The sequence below is a fragment of the Melospiza georgiana genome, chromosome 13 (genome assembly GCF_028018845.1).
Source record: "Melospiza georgiana isolate bMelGeo1 chromosome 13, bMelGeo1.pri, whole genome shotgun sequence".
Lineage (NCBI taxonomy): Eukaryota > Metazoa > Chordata > Aves > Passeriformes > Passerellidae > Melospiza > Melospiza georgiana.
Genome location: NC_080442.1, coordinates 10805252 through 10827993, shown reverse-complemented (window position 1 = coordinate 10827993; position 22742 = coordinate 10805252). Strand labels below are relative to the sequence as shown.

Genomic DNA, 22742 nt, shown 5'->3' with positions numbered 1-22742 from the left:
ACATTATTAGCATGTTTTAACAAGCTCTGGAGTGGGGTAAAGCTAATTGCATAGGCAACTCCTCCCCAAACACTTTTCTATATATGGCTGGGGTGTGCCCATACAAGTAAAACCAAAGATTGTATCATGCAATTTTTTCATATAAGAGAAACAATAAAAGGGTTCTCTGAGTCCAGTTTGGACAGCAGTGAGTATGAGAGTCAACATGAATTTGTACATCCCAAGCTCTGGCATCAGTGGACTCACCCCTTCCATCTTGTCATAACTTTTTGGCATCACTCACACTGGCTAAAACACATAGAGCAGGTCTGAAAAAGGCACTTACAAGAGCATGGTGTTATTGATACTCAGTTCAGCTTAGAGCTATTGGAATCTATTGACTTACTTTGGTATTCACCTTTCTGCACAATAAAGGAGACATATCACTGTTCTCATTGCTCCCAGAACCTTTCAAATGCCTGATCACTCGCACACCCTGCAAAGATTAATTGTCTGCGCCTCTTATGTGGCCAGTACCAACCAACGTTACTGTGCTAGGGGCTGTGATACAATTCAACTTCCTGGGCAAGGCATCAGAAGTATTTGGGAAGGCTACATGAAGACAGGCATCTCCATGTTTTCTAAATTTCCCTGTTTAGGCTCCAAGACCTCCCTGTTTTCTAAAGCCACTGATGGAAACTGCTCCAGCTCACAAGACACTTCCATTGGCAAAACTGAGTACCAGGTTGAAATGTAGTTGTTGAATCCCCTCACCCTCCAACAGTTAGGGGACAGGTCAGGATTGTGGCAGCACAGAGCATCTCCTCCATTTGTGTAAGGTCTCCACGGCAGGACCAGCGTCTCCCCTTTTCCCAGCACGACTGTACCAGCACGTCCACACGTACCTGCCATCCCTGAGACACGATGCTTGTAGTAACACAAGGTGCACAGAAAACACTGCCATCAGCAGAAAACTTGGAGTGGCCCCTAGCAATCCAGTTTTCTCTAAACTAAAAATAGGATATTTTTATAAAGCGAGGTGTCTCGCATTCCTACACCAGATTACACAGTGCAGTGACAGTTTAACACCCCATACAAACGCTGGCATGTCCTACAGACTGTGACAGCCCCCAGAGCCCGCTCTTAGTGCCCTGGCCACAGTGACAAATGTCCCGCTCCCGAGACGAGGAGCGAGCTCCGGCGGGCAGCAGCCCGTGGAGGCCGGCGGGGCACGGCGGGTAACGGCAGGTAACCCGGAGCGCTCTCCGGGGCCGGCCGTGCTGCTGGGCGAGGTCACCGCGTCTCCCTCCTCTCACACCGCCCCCGGAGCCACCCCAGCTCCGAGGCGGCTCCACGGCGTGTGGGTCTGCGTCCCCCGGCCGCCCCAGCGCTGCTGCCCCCGCAGGGCCCGCAGGACAGCGGCGGGGCCGGCCCGCACCCGCACGGCCCGAGCCGGCCCCGCGGCACGGATAGGGCCGTGACAGTCCCCGCCCCCGCGGGGAGCGGAGGCCGGCAGGAGGGAGGGAAGCGGGGAGGGAGGGACGCCGCCGAGTTCCGCCCTAGCAGCCATGGCCGCGTAGCGTCTCCTCGGCAGCCGCGCTCGGACATGGGCCTGCCCCGGGCCGGCGGGCGGAGGCAGCGAGTCCCCGCGGCGGTGAGTGCGCGGCCGGGGCGGCTCTGGGCCGGCGGGGAGCGAGGCCTGCGGGCAGGGGGAATCCGGCAGTGACGGGAGGGGCGGGCGCCCTTGGAGGATCCCGGGGCCCATCCCCGCCGTGCGGGGGGAGCGGCCCTCGAGGGGCTGCGGAGGGCAAGGAGCCGGTCTGGGCCGCGCGGGGAGGATCGGGCCTGGCCCGGCGGGGAGCCGGCGCTGTGACCTTGGGCAGCCCGCAGCCTCCCAGCCTTACCCGGCCGAGTGAGGAGCGAGCGGGGCCGGCGGAGCCGCGCCGAGCCCGAGAGCGGCCGGAGGAAGATGGCAGGGAAGCGGCGCTTCCCAGAGTGCCGCACTCCTGCGGCCGGCGAGCTGCGGTGTCATGGAGATCGCCACAGCGCGGCCGGGCCGCCGCAGCGCTATTGACCGCCCGCTCGGAAACTTGAAGGAGTTTTCTGCCTCCCTGTCACCTCCCCGGCTTCTTATCACCTCTGCTGTTTGCCTACGCCTTGCAAATGTTCATTTATCTAAATAACAAGTGGAGCTATTTGTGGTTTTACTTAGAATAACTTTCAAACTTCCTGCAGAAAATGCAGTGTATTTAAGAAACTTTATAGTGTGGGAAGGTTGTCTGTCAAAGCGTTTTCTCACTGCGTGGACAGAGTCCCTGCGAGGCTTGGCAGTGCGGGCTGGTGCGGGTTCCAGCAGGGTACATGGCCCAGAGAGACCCGTGATGTGTTACTGCCCTGGAAACAGAAGAACAGTGAAAGTTTGGGTACTCTCTGTGAGCATAATGAACTTGCCAGAAGAAGCCCCAATAGTTATAATCATCCTATGCACATTAGGTGACAGAACCAAGGCCTGTAGTATTAACAATACCTGGAAGAGAGCTGGAGGACTCCCAGAACTCAATATGCTGATTGACTGTGTAGTTCAGTCATTGAAAAATTCTCAGTCTCTACACTCAAAATGATAATCTTAAAGAAAACCAACTCTTGTGTACTAAGTGCAGACAGTACAGCTTAAATCTGAGAAAACTGAGTAACTTAATGCTCGTGAGAAATCCATTTCTCACTTGCTCAAGTGCAAGAGAGAAAAATAAGTGAATAATACTTTATTACATACCTGAATTGGTGATGCACATTACTTGTGTCTATTTCTCAATGTGTTAGTGTGTTCATTGCTTGCAGTGTAACTGCTTCTGTGCATTGTTCTTCCTGTAGTCATTCCACTTAAAGCTTACTCACATCCTTAGTAAAACTGGCATGATAATTACATGTTGAAAAACCTGTTACCAACAGGTATGTTTCTCTGTCAGGGTAAAACTATCCATTATAAGTATGTCAAATGCCTATAATCATACAAGCATGACTTCACTTATATTTTGGGATATTGGCCTTGTTTTCAGCACTCATAGGTATGAAAAAGGAGCCAGAGATAATACTTCAGCTGGGGGTAGAAAAGATCTCAGGTTTTGGGTTTGATCTTAATTTTTAAGATAAAAGTTGACAAACCTGAAATAGGTTGTTGCTTCTTCCTCATAGGGTCGACTAATAGTGGATTTAGTTGTTACAACTTTTTCAGTCCCTTCTATTCATGGTTTTATGATGCAGTTTTCTCTGATGCTGACTAGTTCCAAACAGCTGGATTTTGCTGGATTCCTCCACTGAGACTAGGCCAGTTAGGAATCTGATATCTGCAAAAAAATTATGTTCAAAAACAGATGGCAATATTTATCAATGAAGGAGCTGATTTGGACTTTGAAACTATAGTCTTCCAAAGCTTGCTCAAAAATTAAGGAAATAAACCATGTTCATTTGAGTATGAGGAAAATGAAGGTAATGAACATCTTAAAACTTAGTAGAAGCTTAAGAAATTTTAAGGGTCCTTACAAGCTAAGACTGAGCAGTTGACAATGGTCAGTCTGTAGTAACTAAAATTCACTTGGGGCATTTTTGATGCATAAACCTGAAAATGTTAGTTACAAATCCAAAATTAAAATTCTGCATAGAAAATGTTTTAGAAACTCAACTGAAATCTCATATCGACTTATCACATATGCTGTGTGTATTTCAATTAAGTATGTGGTTGAGAATTTGATTTTTTTATCCGTTCTTTCTCATTTCACTGCAGCATATTGTATGAATTGTGATGTTGTGGGAGGTCAAAGGGTAATACTTCATTCATCAGCTACTGTGGTTAGAAGCTCATGTTTTTAAAAAAGTATAGAAATTTCTTATAATCAGAAAATAAAAGTTCAGCAGTGAACTTGCATGGCAGTTTAAAGACCTGCAATTATAACTTAGTGACCATAAGAAAATGTGGAAAGACAATTTTTGTTTCAGGCCAAAGCTCAGAGGTGGCTTTTACTTACTAGTTCTGCATTTGTATAGATGATGTTCCAGAAGATCTGCCCTTTTCAAGGTGTGTCAGCAACACTTGAGAATTTACTGACATCATTAAATGGTTCATCTTGCACATAATCTTGAGCTTTTTTTGCTCATATGCACACAGCACTCTAATGCTGTGTGCATATCTTATTCAGACTGCGTATTTAGTTACAATATTCTGTCAGAACACAACCAAATGCTGCCACTTAAGATTAAGAAAATACTGGTTACATAACAGAGCAAACATTGAAGATATATTTGGAAAGGACTTAAAAGCTTCAAAGGAAAAGTCTATTTACAGTTCCATGGTGAAAAAAAAAAGCCAGGTAAAGACATGCTCTGAAGGTAGAATGAGAGAAGCAATACTAAAATCTTCATAAGAGTGAGCCTCTCTTTATGAGGTTGCAAAAGGTATGTCTTTGTTTTAGGCTAAAAGGCTTTTGTACTGGAAAGGTCTTCTTTGAGGCAGGGAATGTCTGTGTTTTGTTTCTACTGCATGCAGTTCTAATGAATTATCTGCCTTGTTTTCAGCTCCTAAGTATCCCCCTGAAAGTTACAATTAGATGAATGACGCATCCTGTACAAAAGACAAGGTTTTAAGATGAGTTAGGTATGGGATATGTTTTTAATTGTATGTATTAAAGGTAGTATTTGAGGACTTCAGTACTTACGTTATAGAATTGTCTGGAAATTAGTCCACTAAGAGAGGATTTTTAACAAACTTTTCAGTTTTAACAAGCTGATACCTAGTTATCAAGGAAAATAGCAAGTACAGCATCTATGTTGAAGCAGTAAGTTATTTTGCTGGATATTGTTTAGTCTGACCTTGGCATACCAGACCTTAGACCAAAGGCTTGTGTTAACTCAGTGTTTTGTCTGATAACCAGTTCCCAGCCCAACAAGAGTCAGCCTGGCCATACTCTGTGCAGCAATGCTTCAGGGAGTACAGCAGCTCTGAGCCTTGGGAACGATCCCATTCCCACCTTAGCCTCTCATTCTTGGCTGCACATTCCAGCTGCTGCCCTTGCACAAGCTGTGTCGCCTTTGTGCTTCTTCAGCAGGATGAATTGGCCCAAGAAGAGATTGGAGAAGTACCAGACCAGCATGAGAAAGAGGGAGGGAAATTGGGACTACCTCATTGAGTGGCTAATGATCAATTTGGTCAGGTGAAACTTCCCTCTGAGGTCACTGACAGGTTTTTTTTGGTCACACTTGATGCTGATCACATTGAGAGTGCAAGAGAAATGCTCTACCTTCATCTTGTCAAAAGCCATGTGGCTTTTCTCTACTAGGAAATAACTTCCTTGCTGATAGCATTTGAGTGTCTGTCTTCTACTGAGTCCCCCTTCATTCCTTCAGTATTGCTGACATCTGAATGTCTCCCCTCTTCCTTGTGAGGGAGCTCAGTTCCTCCCCTGCCACCCCCAAGGCTAAAATGAAATAGCTCACTGTGTACTAAATGCAAAGAGTTTTGGTTAGACTGTCTGCAGACTTCCTGGACTTCCCTGTCTCAGATAACATGATGTAACAGTCCCTTGTGACCAAATTCTGCTTAACTCTTTCATGTCTGCCTGGAGAGCACTTCCAAATGAAAATAGAGAGTCAATGGCCCCAAGGGGTTGAAGACCTACAGAATGTCCAACATGTTTCAGTAGACTTTAATGGTAGCAGCCTCCCTGTTCTCAGCTTATCTCTTAGCAAGACTGTAGAAGTCATTTTTCAGGGGGAGTAATGTGTATTTGCAGAGTACAGAGGAGTCAGCTATTTTTTTGATAGTATACTTGCTGGCATTTCAGTAGAATAAATTTGCTGGATATGATGATTTTGAACATTCATGAGTCAGCATTTTTTTAAAAATTTTCCTGTTAGCATGGATATTGCTGAACATTCTTGATCAATTACATGAAGTGATTTCAAATAATTCTGTCACTTTGAAATATTAATTTATACTATTAATTGTTCAGACACTCTGCTAGCTCACATAAAGTGAGATAAATTAGGTAATAAACCTACATGGGTAACTATAACCACTGTACTAAAAGGAATTGGAATATAATTTGGCTCTTCCTGCCTTTTTTCCTCCTCCAGAAAAATATTGGTAGAGACTTCTAAGAAGCTGTAACATCCTAGAAGGGACATAAGTAACAATATTAACATGCCTGCTGTGGCATCTGTACCTAAGGAGCTCTACCTCTCTACTTCATTGAAAGATCTCAACAAGAAGACAGAAGTAAAACCTGAAAAGACCAGTACAAAAAGGTATATATGTTATAATTGATTTTGAATTAATACTTAAATTATTTGTGGTTCCAGAACAAATTTGTTGAGGATCTAAATTTCCTTCGTTATTTCTGCTAGATACAAAATCTTCAATAGTCTTATATATGGCTCTCAGCTGTCACATTGGATATGCTTACTGCCTTCAGAAGCCACTTGGCATACTGCCAAAACATGACTTGGACAGACCACAATGCCCGTGAAAATCCGCATACTTAGAGGAAAGGCTACATAAATGCAGACCTGTAAAAATGACAAAACCTTTAGCAAGTGTCTGAATGCTTTGCCTCTAGCATTTTTAGACAATCGATGATTTAATTTTGTCTTACTATAACTTAATTTTTCCTAGAAAGAAAGTTATTCTTAGAAGGGGAAAGTACCGTTTTCCATATCTCACTATGGTATTTAATAATGGAAGACTTTAAATAAGGCTGGTAACAGACTAGCAAAGATAAACATTATTTGGAAGAACATGATTGCAATTCATATTTAATGAAAGCTTGATATTAAGGTGGTAAAAGCAAATGCTTAATATATGTGTGAAGTCTGTAAACACTTAAGATGGCATCTTGTAATGAAAAGGTGTTTGAGAACAAGTCAACAATTATGTGCTTTACTCCTCTTCTTTGCTTTCAGTTATGTGCAGAGTGCCCTTAAGATTTTCAAGGCAGCAGAGGAAAGCAGACTGGATGGAGATGAAGAAAAAGCTTACATCCTATACATGAAATATGTGGCTGTTTATAACCTTATTAGAAAGAGACCTGATTTTAAGCAGCAGCAGGTATAAAAGATTTCTGTCTGATCTCTTCTGCATTGGTCAAAGTATGAGAAGTACAGAGGATTACACTAAAACACATTCAAAGGATCACACTGATATTAAGTAAACTGTCTCACTTATGGTGCTATTTTTTTCTTTCTTGATTTTGAGAAGTCTGATGTTAATTTTTTTTACAGTTTTCTTTTTTATGTATGAACTATACAAATTGCCAGATCTGTGAATACTTTTTCATGGAAAGGTATTCCCATAATTTTTATCAGTCAGACTTCTTTGGTGAAGTTGCCTTGTCTAGTCTTTAGACTAGACAAGTAAGACTTTAGTAAGTCTTAGACTTAGACTTTAGTCTTTCTTACAAACTCATATTTGAATGGAAAATGTTTTGATTCAAACTAGTTCTTTTTTTAGCATTAATATAATATCAGCTCTCCATACATTAGTGACTCTTGACATGCATAGAAGTAAGCATTGTTAAACTGCATATTTATATTATGTGATGCTTGTCATTTTAGGATTATTTTCATTCAATTCTGGGACCTACAAATTTAAAAAAAGCTCTTGATGAAGCTGAAATACTGTCAGACAGCCTTAAACTCAGGTATGTAATATAGTTGATGGCTAAGACATTATTCCTTTTACCTCGAGCCTGTATCTGTGCCAAGTGCAGATTTTCATGCTCTTTAGTAGTAAGCAATTGCACTTGAGCAAACCATAGGTACCTGAAACTCTTGAGAGCTTAAATTTATTCCCAGAAGTCTTTTACTAGAGATAATTTTCACTGCCACACACTCCAATAACTTGTCATTTTGTACACTTTCTGCTAATTCCTTGGTTTGTTGACAGTGCCTCCTGGTTTTGTTAATTGACTGATAAAAAGAAACCACAAGGTCTGAAGTACATACACAGGAGAGATGATCAAGAGCAATTTCTTCCTCAGCCTTTTAACATAATACATTAATGAACATTCCTAATAATCAGATATGCTAAAAAGTTCCCCTAGTCTGGATGTAGTTTCCACTAAGAAATGCCAGGTTTTGATTCTTTAGCCACTTGCAGATATGTGTGTGGAATGCAGAGTTCTGCCAGTATGTAAATGAGCAGATGCTAATGGCCTTTTGGGTACCTGATTATCAGCTGACAAGTTATATCTTTGTGCCATAAGCCATGAAATTGTGTTAGTAAGAAGTGGTAAGGTAGGGTCTATCTTTAGGTGATATTTAGCACAGTAGTTCTTATTTCCAGCTTTCTCTGCTTCTTGCATCCTTAGCAACGTTCTCACTCTTTTAACTCTCTCTTTCTGCAGCTGGGCACATTTCCCTTCACAAGTGTCTTGTCCCAGCCCCTCCTCCCAAGTATTCTTGTGAAAGTGTATTTTATACCTCCAAAGTGCTAAATCTATAAAGTTAGTTTAGGTGAACTGTGAGTGTAGTTACATGTATGTGAAGACTGACTTCACAAAGATCTCATGACGCTGTGTATGAAACAATCTTTAGATTTTCTTTGTTTAGGTGAGTCTTACAATTAAAAACAGCTACAAATTCACTCTTAAGAGTAAACATTGATAGAATCAGAGAAACCCAAAATGTAGAGACTTGTTGTTTAAGTAACTTATGTCTTTTTATGAAAGGAACAGAGTTGTGGAGTTGATGCAGTAACTTCTAACCACTCTGGCAAAATGTGTAAATATTTAAAGGTAACAGAAATGAAACATGACTCCTGTGTAACTACAGAAGTAGTTTCAGGGAAATTATTTGTATAATTTCTTCCCCAGGCAGTAGGCCAGCAAATAGTTTGAATGTTAATTGTTAACTAAAAGTAGAGGTGATGAAACTTGTATAGGGGCAGGAATGCTTGCATGAATGACCTACTACGTGCTTCAGAGGTATAAATAGGAAATTGATGGGTAAATATTTCATACTGACCAAATTAAACTAAAATCTGAAATATGCTTTAGTGTCATTAACTCCAAGTGGGAATAAAATGCTCAGTTCTAACTTATAATGCCTGTGCCAAATCAAGAAACCTGTTTAAAAATAAAATTACAGACTTGCTGCCTCCTTCCTCTTAGTGGGCAATTAGTGCAGTAGACTTGGAGGTGGAATTTGAATGATCTAGGTTATTAACATACAGCTGTATTGTCATTGTTATTTTAACCCTCATTATACAACATCTGGTTAAAATGAGCACTTACTAACACAATTCTGAGTTCATGTTTTACTTCTTGCTTCAGTCATCCAAATTGTTAGGTCAAACATTCTCTTTTTGTTTTATGATACTAGTAACCCTTAAACTACTCAGTTATATTAAATATAAGTGAATACTATTGAACAATGATGTGACTGTACAAACCTCCAGTGGGTGATCTGAAAACTGTAGTTTGGAGATCACTGCCTTACAATACCATGATTGTCCTTCCAGTGGTGAAAGGCTGGGAGGGTAATTTTCAAATCTGAGGCTTTATGAAAAGGACAGTTGTATGCAAGACCTCATCCCCCAAAACTCCTGAGTGAACACAGTTCTTGCATTGGCTTCCCTGTAGGCCCAGTGTTTGAAACAAGCACCAGGCACACAGGTGAGCACATCATGGAGTCAGCTTACATTCTGAAGGTGATTACTGTACAAGTAGTTCTGATCCAACTTCCAGAAAACGCAAATTTAGATATCTGAGCTAAATGACTCTTCACTGACTCCATTGCAAAATGAAATAAAATACCTGGGGGATCACTGTTGTAATATATTGGAGTTTGCCTTAAGTCACCAGTACCTACAGTTGTCTGTGGAAAGTGAAAAACATTCAGAGATACCATAACTAAGCATGACCCCAGGTTTGAAGAAAAAAATAACTTTACAATCAGTGGCTATGTAATAGGACTCAAATCAAGATTTAACAATAAGAAAACCAACCCAAAAGTTGGAGAAATAAGACCACATAGTTAGGAAGCAATATGGAGTTTGTTGGAATACAAAAACTGGCAATACTTTAACTTTTTAAAATTCTAAGTAATTCTTTTAAAGATTTTGACTGAAGACTTAGTGATCTTGATAATAATAATCCACGGTTAGCCAAAACCACAATATTGAAAAAAAGGCACTTTTTTCCCCCAATAGATACGAGGAAGCTGAAGTTCGGAAAAAACTTGAAGAGAGGGACAGACAAGAGCTGCAGAAAAAGCAAGAACCAAAAGATGATGGAAAGAGCTCAGCCAAAAACTCCTCAGAAAGTGCTGTGGATTCCAAAGGAAAAAGCCAAAGGGTAAGTGAAGATGTTTACAAACTCTAATTCAATCTGAATGTATAGTTTCAATTTAGTCTCTACTAGTAGCTATTTCCAGTTCAGAATCAAGGTGGGGGTTTTTTGAAGTAATGTACACTCTTCATAACCCTTCTTTGACATTTCTTTGGAATATGTGAAGTCCTAGTAGCCTCCAAGTCTTGTATGAGATAGACTGAGCTTTATGACTAAGTCAAATTCTGTTTTATGCCAGAATTAGCGCAAGAAATCCAAGGTAATGGTGACAAACTGATACTAAGGATAACATGTCTCCATTTTAGGGGAAGCTTGACTTTTTAGCAGTAGTGTGGAAACAATTAACACTTAATTCTCAACAAATACTTCAAGAATTTCTTCTGTTAGATGATGGTGTCCTAGGTCGTGTTACCTTTGTAACTGTTTTCTGTCCAGGCAGGGCAGCAACCTCAGTATCTTTTGAGTACATTTGTGAGCACATCTTCAGGTGCAGCTCCCTTGTGCTGTGTTTGTTCCTGTGGCTTAACTGTCTGACAAGTTTCCTTGAGGCTCTGTGAGAGTCATTGTCTGTTGGCCACCTCAGTTCTCAGTATTACATGCTAATTTTTTTTTCCCCTTATACAGATTAATGGTGAGACAAAGCATTCACTGGAAAGAAAAGATCAGTCTGATAGCCTGAGTGGTAAGAGATGCAGTGCTTGCACAAATGTGAAAAAGATTTCTGTATGACTGTGCACTAATCACCTCACAGCTGCAGTCCTTCTCAGGAGTTATTTCACAGTTAAAATATTTTGATTAAATTCTAGTATCCTGCATTTCAGTTATAACAAATCAGTAATTCATTAAACTCTGTATTAAAGCCTTCATTACTTCTCATAAACTTAGAGATCTGTAGTTAGTTTTTCAACTGTTCAGTAATGGAAGATGAACTAGTCCTGAATTGGTCAGGTTAGAAAGAAAAACAGCTCTACTGCTGATAGGCAAGGATGAAGTATGACAGCTTACTCAGTTAAATACAAAATTTTTCCATTCTCCTTACAACCTTCTACTTTTTGTTCTTGTAATGAGTATATGAAAATGTTCTCTGGAGTGCTTAAGAGGAATATCTGCAGCATGTAGTTCACAAATGCTTGCCTATGTAGCTTGATTTAAATGAGACCACAGTACATTAAACTTGTTAATCACTGAAATATTCAGTATTGTCTAATCTAACAGGTCAGGTGCTGATCACTACAGCAGTGGGAGTATAAGGCCCATGCTGTAATGTCTCACCTCCGTGACTTTGTGGGACTTCTTAGTTCTGTTTCATCTGTTTGCAATCTTGATTGCGCCAGTCAGATACCATAGCCCTTCATAGCTATCTTCATTTATAATGTGGCTTCTTACATGTAATTGTTTCTCTCTTTCAAGGAGCAGTCACACCTGAGAGACTGTTTGCAATGATGTCAGACAAAAATATTGAATTGCTTATAATGGATGCTCGAAAATCAAAGGATTATCAGGAATCCTGTATTCCAAAATCCATCAGTGTCCCAGAAGAAGCTATCCATCCTGGGTAAGATATGATGTTAAATGAGAGTGAAATATTTAATTTTCTAAAAAAGTACATGCTTTTAAACTTGTACACCTAGTGTCAGAATCCCTGCTGTATATCAGTGGGTGAGATGTATCTGCACAGCTCTGTTCTTGCATGTACTGACTTCAACATAATGTATATTTATTTTATCCAAGCACATAAACATCTATAGATTATATATTGTTGGACAGAATGTTACTTGTACATGAATCTTTAAATGCATGTTAATTCATTTCAGAGATACTGCTTACCTGATTGAAGCTAGACTCCCAGAGGAGTCTAGGGATGCATGGAAGAGGAGAGGACAGTTCCATTATGTTATACTGCTAGACTGGTTTAGTTCTGCTGAAGACTTAAAGCTGGGAACAACTCTACAGAGCCTGAAAGATGCACTTTTTAAGGTTGGCAAATTTCATCTTTTAATTCATTAATTAATTCATCTTAGTAAATAAGGCCTTGAAGCACTTACATTTAATGACACTTAGTTGAGTTTTCAAAGCCTGCTTGTTTTGATAGCAGAAGTGTAGTTTGAAGTTTCATACTGTACTCTAGTAGATGACAGTATAATTTATTGAACAGGTAAACAGCAGAATGATTCAACTCACTTCCTCAACAAGCAGCTCATCAACTTACAGTTCTTTGGGAAAATACTTTTAGTCCTGTTTCCCAGGAGCAGTCAGCTTCTCTCCCATATTAGCAACAGTAATTCCTTATCCCTGGAAACTGATTGGCCACCTACATTGCAGTCCTATCAGCCAGGTACTTCCCACATTGGAGGGGCTGCAATGAAGGAGGCTCCAGAAATATTTTCAATAAAGTTCACTTTTCTGCATTTTTGAATATAACTTTTAGGTAAACATTAATTTAAATTTGAGTTTCATCAGTGCAGGAGGCTTATAGACTCCACAGTGAGCAGACGCCCAACATTCGAGTCAAATTCTCTGTGGCTGTGTTGTCCCTCCTCTGTACAGTGGTGGCTCTTATGAAAGACTGCAAATCTTTCTGTTACCTTGACATTCAGCCCTGGGGTTCAGAGATAGTTCAGCAATTCTCCTTCTTAATTGCTTTAGAGACTGTTCTCTAGACTGTCTTGTTCATGTACTAGTACTGAACAAGTACTGAGGACAGCAGGAGGAGGGCAGTCTGAACCCTGAACTCTCAAGGGGTTTCAGAAAGTCAATGTTATGCTTTCTAAATCACTAATCCCTCAGCAAACATACCAGATAAGAAACTGAAGCAAATACTGTAATAAAAATACTTTTCTGCATGGAGGATTGTTATGTGAAGTAGCAGTAAGTGGTTCTTTCTCTACTGGAAATACTCACACCCTGTTGTAGGCAGAGCCAGGAACCCAACTGTGCTGGGCATTCTCCAAACACAGAGAGGATCCCTATTTTTGCAACCACTAATTCTTGTTTAAAAATATCAAAAACCAATCTCTCAATGTCTAGGCACAGGAATTTAAACAACACTATTAAGCTGTAAAAGTTTACTTTCTATTTTTAAATCAATTAACTTTAAACTTTTTTTCCATGCAGTGGGAAAGCAAAACCATCCTGCAGAATGAACCTTTAATTCTAGAGGGAGGTTATGAAAACTGGCTCCTTTGTTTTCCCCAGTACACAACAAATGCTAAAGTAACTCCACCCCAGCATGGCAGGACTGAAGCAGTGACTGTTTCTTGTAAGTACAAAGGATAACACTCCAGCAAGCATTTGTACTTACTGGATGAGTCTTTCATTCATTCAGGTGTTTTTAGGAAAGTCTTGTTATGGCTAAAAGCTAAATTTTGGATTGGAATGGAGGGTTTATTTTGCTTTTGTTTTGAAAATTCTCTTATGGTTCCCTCCTGTCTCCCCTCCTGCAGTGGATTTTACATATCCATCTCTGGAAGAGCCAGCTCCTGTGCTACCCATTGTTGCTGAAAATGAAGAAATGGGAGATAATTTGGAAGAGAGACTAAAATCACTTAACAGACCAAACATACAAGATGCTGCTGTTCCAAAATCTGACAGTTCCTTTGTAGTTAATCCCATGTCAGTTACAAGAAGTATCCCTGAGGTAAGCTTTTTGACCTGTTCCTTTTTTTCAGTTAGTATATGGTTAATGTGTTAGAGACCCACCACACCCAGAACTCGAAATCCACAAGTAAACATACCCAATACGTTTGTTTAAGCCTTGTACATGAGTATATTGGTACAGAGACTCTTGGTGGTCTGTGAAGCTGTGGTAACTGATCTACAGAATTATATGAAACTAAATACACTCAACAGAATAGCAGAACTTTCATAAATGTTTTTACATGAGCATGTGAGAAATTCAAGGTCAGCAATTGATCACTAATTCAGAAAGTTTATAAGTAACCTTTCTACTTAAAGCAACATAGGATGAAATACAAAGAGGACAAGCCATGGTTTACCTTAGCTGTTCCACAGGTCTGATTTCCAGCCACTGCATCTTCATTCAAATAATAAAACATCTAGGTGTTTTGTCACTCTGGGCCCAGTAGTGAAAGTATAGGAATTTGTTTCTTCCTTTCATGTGAATAAGACTTTATAAAAACACCTTTGTAGAATTCTTACACTAAAATAGTACTTACCTTAGTAGACATGGCTAAAAGCTCTTCATTTTCTAGATGCAGCCTTTAATATAGATCTCATTTAAGAGACTCTATACTGTAAAATTTAGAGATCTTATTTCTGTTTGTCCCTGAACCAGATGAGCTTTTATTTCTTCAGAGCACTCACTCCAGCCTCAAAAACAACAACAGTTGAGCATAAGCCATTCTTAAATACCCCTTCCCATCAAGCAGATCTGCCTTAAACATGTGCTTTGTCACATGATTGAGAGGGCCAAGCCCAAATTAGGCTGCCTGATTGCCCCAAAATGTTTACCTTTGAAAGCTCAAAAATAGAGGGTTGTGGTAATCAGTATATAATGCTGTCCTTATGGTTCTTCAGGGCTTGTTTATTAGTTCACACCTGGAATGAATACCTAATTTTACTAACAAGCAGTTTGAATGAGAAGATTTAATAAAATTGAAAGATATCTCTCTCTGGCAGAAGTCAACTTGATATAATCTTTATTCTCTTACAAATCTCACTTAGGAAGAGCTTAGCAAAGAGAGTAGAGGTAGCTGTAGTGAATTGTTCTGCACTCTGTGTTCTGCACCTGTGTTACAGGTGGATCGTTCTAAAAAGCCTTCACTAAAAATCCTCGGTGATAACAGAGCAAAACCTGCAAGTACAATCAGTGACAGCCAGTCTGGTGAGAGTGGAAGAATAGTTCCAGACCGCTCCACAAAGCCTGTGCATGATGGAAGGAGCACTCTGACAGAAGAAGAAAAAAGTCGGGTCCATGCAGAAACTGCTGCTCTGTTAGAGAAAAACAGACGGGAAAAGGAACTGCGGGAGAGGCAGCAGCAGGAACAGAGAGAGAGGCTCAGGAGAGAAAAAGAAGAACAAGAACGAAAAGAAAAAGAACAAAAACAAAAGGCAAAAGAGGAACAGAATGAGAAGGAACACAAAGAAAAGCTACAGCAATCAAAAGAGGACAGAGAGCAGAAGGAGAGGGATGAAGAAATAAAAAGAGAGCAGGAGGAAAAGGAACAAGAAAGAGCACACAGAGAAGCAGTAGAAGCAAAAAAGCAAAATAAAAATGAACCAGAAAACATTGGTGCAAAAAGGATTGAGATTGACAAAATATCCATGGAAGAAAGAGAAAAGGGAACTCGAACACCAGAAACACAGAAACGGGCACTGGGTGATGCATCTCAGACCTTTGTGACTGTTCCAGGCAAGGTTAGTGAAAAGAAAATCATCATCACATGAAGTAGTTATGCACTTAAATCATTCTGAATAGTCCAGTTTTAATCTAGCAATTTGAAATACGTAATTAGATGTGTACTTAGACCACATTTTACATAAAAGTAGAGGAGAGAGTTAAAACCAAGACACAAATAGATTTTTTTTTTTCCCCAAGACAAGCTTGTTTCTTTCTTGTAGGAGGGCATCATGTAATCCCCACGGGATAACAAAACTTCCCACTCACATGGAGCTAGAAGAGATGATGGTTCATAGACTGCAACCCTCTGTTTCAAAAATAGAAGCCTGGTGGTATTTAATCTCTTGTGCCAGCTTGGTCCTGTATGTGGTGTTAAGGACACAATGGTGTCATAAGGAACCCTTTAGTGCCCCCAGCTGTAGAAACACTGACAGAACAGGATTTTGTTACCTGGCACAGGAAGCAAAGCAACATCCTCATCTAGGATTTTTGCTGAAAACAGTCCGGTTCCAAACCTTGGGGGAAAGGGAGGAGAGTCACAATTCTTTCTTTCCTCATTCTTGAAAAAAACTGCAAAATTTCTCAATGCACAAATCAACTGATCATAGAACAGGAGCCACTTGCAAGTTAACAATGGAAAAGATGTCTTTACAACCACTTCTCAAGAAGTTGAATTAGGATATTTTTCTCTGCTTTTGTGATTGCAGTTGTGATTTGATCATATTCTGATGTTTGTTTAATCCAGATGCACAAAAAAGCAAAAATAAATCTTCCTGTGCAAATTTAGCACAGTCATTCATGAGCTTTTGACTGACAGAGAAATGTCACATAATCCCAAAATGATGGCCTATGATCAACCAAATTCATGTTGGCTTCACAGTTTGCCTTTTCCATGGAGAGGTTTGATAAGTGAGGAGTGAAAGGGAAAAAAGCCTGAAGTTTAACAACAAATTATAAACCCCACAACTTTTAGGGTGGGAAGTAGCATAGGTGGAATTTCTGCATTTTATTTCTGAGCTGTTGAAACTACCGAACAAACTGTAATGCAACATACAGTTTCAAAAACTATTCCAGTGAATTGCCTTGAGTATGCAGAAGGAATAAAAATCACCTGCTTTAACCACTTTGTTGTGGTACATGCATTTAACAACCAAAAAAGAAAGTGTAATTCTGCTTTATCAGCATTCTTTACTGACATGCCAGATGAAAATTGAAGCCTTCTTTCAAAATCTTTTGCAGCAAATGGGGGTTAAAGGACAACCAGACAGTGAAGCTCAAAAGCCAGGACCCCTTAGAGAGGATTCTGAACAAGATACTGAAAGACTTAAAGTAAATACAAATGTATTGTATGTAGTCAAAATAATTAAGCACAGATGCTTTATGATTATTATGTTAAACTCCATTTCATTTCAGTTTTTAAAGTCACCATCTTAAGACTATGCCATGTTCACAGTGTTCATTTGCATTTTTGCACTTGTCATATTCGAATGAAAAATACTTGAAACTTCCATTAGAAGTCTTGATTTGTTTCTGGTGGCACTAACAAACATTCTCCATGCATTCATCATCTCATGCACACACCTTCAAGTGCTACTTTAAGAGAGAAAAAAGCTCAGCCTTATGAATTTAACAGAAGCATATACTCCTACTGTTTCCTGATTCTTCAGGGAAAAAATTGAGTTTTGTGACTTTCATGAGACTAAATGGTTGGTTTGTTTCTTGTTTTTTTGGAATGTGTCAGCAAATGTTTTGTTTAGGTTCCTGTGTTTTTTGTTTAGATTGAGCAATAGAAAATACTAAATTACCATTACAATACATTTTATTTCTGTCTGTAATCAAGGATTTATTGTACTGTTTGCACTGAATCATGTAGCTCCATAGAGAAGTCACAGGCAGCTCGTTGCTGTGCATAGGGAACTGTACATACCTTACTTTTCTCTTTGTTTATTAGTCCCAGCGGGAGCCATTAATGAGAGCACGAAGTGAGGAAATGGGAAGGATAGTCCCAGGGCTGCCTGCAGGTTGGGTAAAGGTAACTCCTTCTGAAATGAAAATCAAACTGTTCTGTGTTGTTTTGTCCTGTATTTCAGTTGTGTCTTACTTCTAAGTTGGATCTTGTTTCATTTTTTTTACTCCCCTTTAACTTCCACACATTTACTTTCTGAATTTTAATATTGTTTGTAATGAAACTAGGACAGTTCATCTGCTGTTCCTGGTTTTTGCTGTTTAATAGGCATTTTGGTGAAAATTCCCCTTCTACTAAATTTAATCCATTGAATGTTGAGGCCAGTCACAACTTAATATCCCAATGTCTGAAAACCTCGTGCTGTTGTTAATAGGTAAGTTAATGATGGATTTTCTCTTGAGTTTGAAACTATTTGGTTTTTTTCCCCCAAGTTCCTGGATGACATCACTGGAACCTATCGTTACTATCACTCTCCAACCAACACTGTTCAGATGTACCCACCAGAAATGGCTCCTGCAGCCACTCCTCCATCCACCCCTCCCACGCGCAAAGCCAAGGCGAAGGTGGCAGCTGAGCGGGAGAGGGAACACTCCAAGCTCAAGCGCTCCTACTCGTCCCCAGATATCACCCAGGCCATCCAGGAGGAAGACAAGAAAAGAATTCCTGTCACTCCTGCAGTCAATCGTGACAATAAGTATGTTTGTTTGGTAACTTAGATCACAGCTCAGGCAGTATGACAGCACAAAGGACTTTCTTTGTGTTTAACCAGCTGAAATTCCTTACTGTTTTCTAAGTGGGTTTGAAAGGATGCATGAGTAATAGACTGAAATTTCATTGCTAGAAGTTCAATGTATAGAGCAGTTCTCTCATCATAGTTATGTATCAGCAGGAATTTCAGAAGTTACAGTCTATTAATTGGATGACAGTTGCTTTTTAAGTTCTGTTATTTGTGTTATCATACAAATAACATGTCTGTCTTCTGACAGTTTGTGAAATGCAAGTTTTCACATTTTAGACTGTATTAAACAGCTAATTCTTCATCTGTGAATTAAAGAAATAAAGGAAGAAAATATATCAGTCTCACAGCTGATGGTGCCTAAAACTCAGCCTCATTATAAGGCAGTGTATATGGACTACTCACTGTTGCATTGGCTGGTTTTGAGTGCCCTAAATGATGGTGTTTGGTGCCAGGATGGTCCAATCCCTGTGGGTGGTGGGGTGAGGTGTGCTGTCTGTTGGTTTATGTGAACAACTTTATCGAGTCTGAAACTCCTAAAAAATAATTTTTTGCTTATAGACCTGCGTGTTACACTAAAGCAGAAATTTCCAGGCTCTCTGCATCGCAGATTCGCAATCTCAATCCCGTGTTTGGGGGATCGGGACCAGCTCTGACAGGACTTCGTAATCTAGGGAACACTTGCTACATGAATTCCATATTGCAGTGTCTGTGCAATGCACCTCACCTGGCTGAGTATTTCAACAGAAACTTGTATCAAGCTGATATTAACAGGTAACAATCTCTCACCTGCCTTTATACTTGCCAATTGAAGAAGATCACTTAGTGAGGCCGTTTGTTTTTTTATGTAGGAGGCAAATGGTAACTTTTGGACACCTTGACATTTTCAAAATTCATTTGTGTCACTAAACAGGTTTTACTGGACTGTGATAATTAAATTATGGTCACCACATTCATAAAATACATGTGTGCTAGAGTCTTTTAAAACCAAACTGAATATTTAAATAGTTCCCAAAACATACTGTACCTTCCATCTGGAATATGGTACCAAATTACAGGGCTGACATGGATGAAAATTTAACTCAGTCTAATAGCCAGTTTTCCTTAGTCTAAAGAAATATTTTAAAATTGGGATCATGTTTTGAATTAAAAACATTCATATTAAAACCCAGTTATTTGAATGGCTCAGATTTTTTTTGTTTCTTATTTTATAGGTCAAATTTCCTGGGGCATAAAGGTGAAGTGGCTGAAGAGTTTGGTGTAATAATGAAAGCTTTATGGGCAGGACAGTATAAATATATCAGTCCAAAGGACTTCAAAATTACAATTGGGAAAATTAATGACCAATTTGCAGGATATAGCCAACAGGACTCCCAAGAATTGCTTCTCTTTCTAATGGATGGCTTGCATGAGGACCTAAATAAAGTAAGCAGTACACTTAAAATAAATTATATATCTGTCAAAAGATCAAGAGAAATTTTTAAAATACTTTCCTATTCCATAAGATTATGGTACTGCAACCTTGTATAGAAAGAAATGTGATTATTCAAAATTAAAGTAGGAATTCTGAAGTAGTAGGTATAAGGTGGTGGAGGGAGTCACTGAAGAAGCCTCACTAGACAAGAACTGGATGGCAGCACTGACATGTTTAAATATTCTTGTGAATAATCAATCATATGCTTGCCTGTGTGAGATTTCTTACTAACGTATATGTTAATATATTGCTGTGGTATTTAAACTTCTGCCATCCAGGCTGACAACAGGAAAAGATACAAGGAAGAAAATAACGATCACCTGGATGACTCAAGTGCAGCAGAAATAGCCTGGCACAAACACAAGCAGCTCAACGAGTCCATCATTGTGGCACTGTTCCAAGGGCAGTTCAAATCCACCGTGCAGTGTCTGACGTGTCACAAGAGGTCCCGAACCTTTGAGGCTTTCATGTATCTGTCATTGCCACTTGCATCCTCCAGCAAATGCACTCTGCAGGTATGGGCAACTGGAGAGAAACTGCTCCTGCAGTGCAAACTGCCACTTGATTGTGATGCTGCTGCTGCTCACCCTCTGCTTGAAGGGGTTGGTCAGCATTCTGCTTAATTTGCATTGACCTGAAACATGAACAGAACCGAATCTGCATTTTTTTTCAATTCTTCTAAAGTTTAAAGAAATAGGTCATCCCTTAAGTTTTAAGTTAGAAGCAGGATGGAAATACTGAAGCTGCAATAGCAGCATGTATATTACTTGCTTTGGTAGGTCACAGTGTAAGTATTCTGTGGTTTTAAACAAAATATTGTCTACATTTTGAAGGACACTAATTAATATCTGCAGTAAAATTTGCTTCCACACATAGATTGAAGTCACTTTTCCTCAGTGAAATGTAGGATGCAGATAACCAATGCAGGTTAATAACCAAATGGGAAACAAGCATTTTTGTTATACTTGCAAAAACACTTACCATTCACAGTCTCTGTATTTTGTTTTAGGAATGCCTTAGATTGTTCTCCAAAGAAGAAAAGCTCACCGATAACAATAGATTTTACTGTAGCCATTGCAAAACTCGAAGGGATTCTTTGAAAAAAATAGAAATTTGGAAATTACCACCTGTGCTTCTTGTGCACTTGAAACGGTAAGGAAATGGTGATTGGTGGATATTACTTGGGATTAAATGACCAGGCTTTGATGGAACTGGATTGTTCCATAGCAGTGGCTGAGCATTTTACCTTAGAGAAGGTCACAGATACATTACCAGATGTAATGTTGCAAGAATTTGATTTTCATCTGATGCTTCTTTTATAAGGCTGTAACTCCCAAGGCACTTTCACAAGTGATCTCTTGTTATTTTTGCTAAGAAACACATGAGCAAATGTTAACAGAACTGGGGGCTTTAGTTGAGATCACATCCTGGTTAAAAACAGGGAAAACAAACATGCTTAATACAGTGGAATAGCTTATGAACAGCCTGTAGCTTTTCATGGTGCTTTTTAATTCTCTAGATTTTCCTATGATGGAAGATGGAAACAAAAGCTTCAAACTTCAGTAGATTTTCCACTGGAAACTCTTGACCTCTCTCAGTATGTTATTGGTCCAAAGACTTCCTTGAAGAGATACAATCTGTTCTCAGTATCGGTGAGTAACCAGTCACATTTCAAACTCCAGCTGCACTTTATGCCAGGACTCAGGGTGGCCTGTGTGATTCAGCCAGGCTGCATTGTAGTTACAGATTAAGTTGCATTCTGAAAAAGAACAATTTAGTAAAAATTTCATATTCTAGATTATTTCCCTAAGCAGGGAAGAAATGGCAGCTTTGAAGGCCACTAACCCTTGCCTTACATTCACAGAATCATTACGGTGGGCTGGACGGGGGGCACTACACAGCCTACTGCAAAAACGCTTCAAAACAGCGCTGGTTTAAGTTTGATGACCATGAAGTGTCCGAGATCTCGGCGTCCTCGGTGAAGTCCTCAGCTGCTTACATTCTCTTTTATACTTCCTATGAACAGCGAGCAGTAGACATGGCCACGTAAAGGGATGTGGCTTAAGGAAACTGGTTTTCTTTCTTCAAGAGCAAAGTAGGCCTGGGAATGCACACAAATATGCAGAAGTGCAGCAGACACAGTCACTGGAGTGGGAGGAGCAGGGTGTCTGCCAGCAGGGCTCGCTGGGGCCGTGGCAGTGCTTCACAGTCAGACTGATGGGCAATGCTTGTGGTCATACTGCCATCTGTGGAACCATTTACAAGCATACTTGCATTACTGTTTATTTAAAAAAGAACTATATTTTTAGTCTGCTCCAAGATTAAATTCTAGCTTAGTCATCTAAAATCTATTAACAAGTAGTTTAAAATGTCTTAAAATCCCAAGGCATATCTTGGTTTATTTTTTTCTTTCACTGTTAAAGGCCTTTTCACATTTCTAACCTTAAGCTTGACTCTACTGTGAATACTCTAGAACGATGTAAACAGTTAGGAATGTAAGTGTACATATTGATTGCATACTTGCACATCAGAATTATGTATATAATAAAATGTTGTCCTTTTTGTGAGAATCTCTAAAACTCAGAGGATTGCATTTATTTGCCAGCTCTAAGTAATTGCAACACTACTTAATAAAAAAGCAGAGCTGTATTATTTTTTCTGTTAGCTTTTGTCAATATTTGTGCACTTCAGAGTTATTCTAAACAATATTTTCCTTTTTAATTTTTTAATATAAATTTTCATGTACACATGCATTAAAAACCTTAATGAAGAAATTATTTAAAAATATATCCTGTTAAATGTATGTTTGGGTTTGGTTTTTCATTCTCAGCTGTTATTTAATGATCAAGATTGTACATAATAACAATCTGACTCATACTCACACAGTTTAA

The 22742-nt window shown here is 39.6% G+C and overlaps 1 protein-coding gene across 2 annotated transcripts; it reads left to right on the top strand.

The window, feature by feature from the left end:
• Positions 1-1530: 1530 nt before the first annotated feature.
• Positions 1531-22654, top strand: USP8 (ubiquitin specific peptidase 8). 2 transcript variants are annotated; one of them, XM_058033029.1, is made up of 20 exons: positions 1531-1633; positions 6106-6276; positions 6931-7075; positions 7582-7667; positions 10178-10322; positions 10941-10998; positions 11727-11871; positions 12131-12293; positions 13431-13575; positions 13760-13953; positions 15075-15692; positions 16915-17004; positions 17627-17707; positions 18073-18335; positions 18939-19151; positions 19592-19802; positions 20130-20366; positions 20861-21003; positions 21371-21503; positions 21716-22654. In XM_058033029.1, the coding sequence occupies exons 2-20, from the start codon at positions 6173-6175 to the stop codon at positions 21899-21901; spliced, it is 3360 nt and encodes a 1119-aa protein (XP_057889012.1). In that variant the 5' UTR covers positions 1531-1633; positions 6106-6172; the 3' UTR covers positions 21902-22654. The 2 variants fall into 2 exon arrangements, with proteins under 2 accessions (XP_057889012.1, XP_057889013.1); XM_058033030.1 differs by lacking the exon at positions 16915-17004.
• Positions 22655-22742: the final 88 nt, after the last annotated feature.

What these genes read in the sequence shown, in the direction of transcription:
- USP8 (XM_058033029.1), top strand. Translation starts at nt 6,173, where the DNA reads ATGCCTGCTGTGGCATCTGTACCTAAGGAGCTCTACCTCTCTACTTCA. An exon ending in CTGATTTTAAGCAGCAGCAG is followed by an intron (nt 7,076 to 7,581) that starts GTATAAAAGATT and finishes TTGTCATTTTAG; the next exon opens with GATTATTTTCATTCAATTCT. An exon ending in TGAAGCAGTGACTGTTTCTT is followed by an intron (nt 13,576 to 13,759) that starts GTAAGTACAAAG and finishes CCCCTCCTGCAG; the next exon opens with TGGATTTTACATATCCATCT.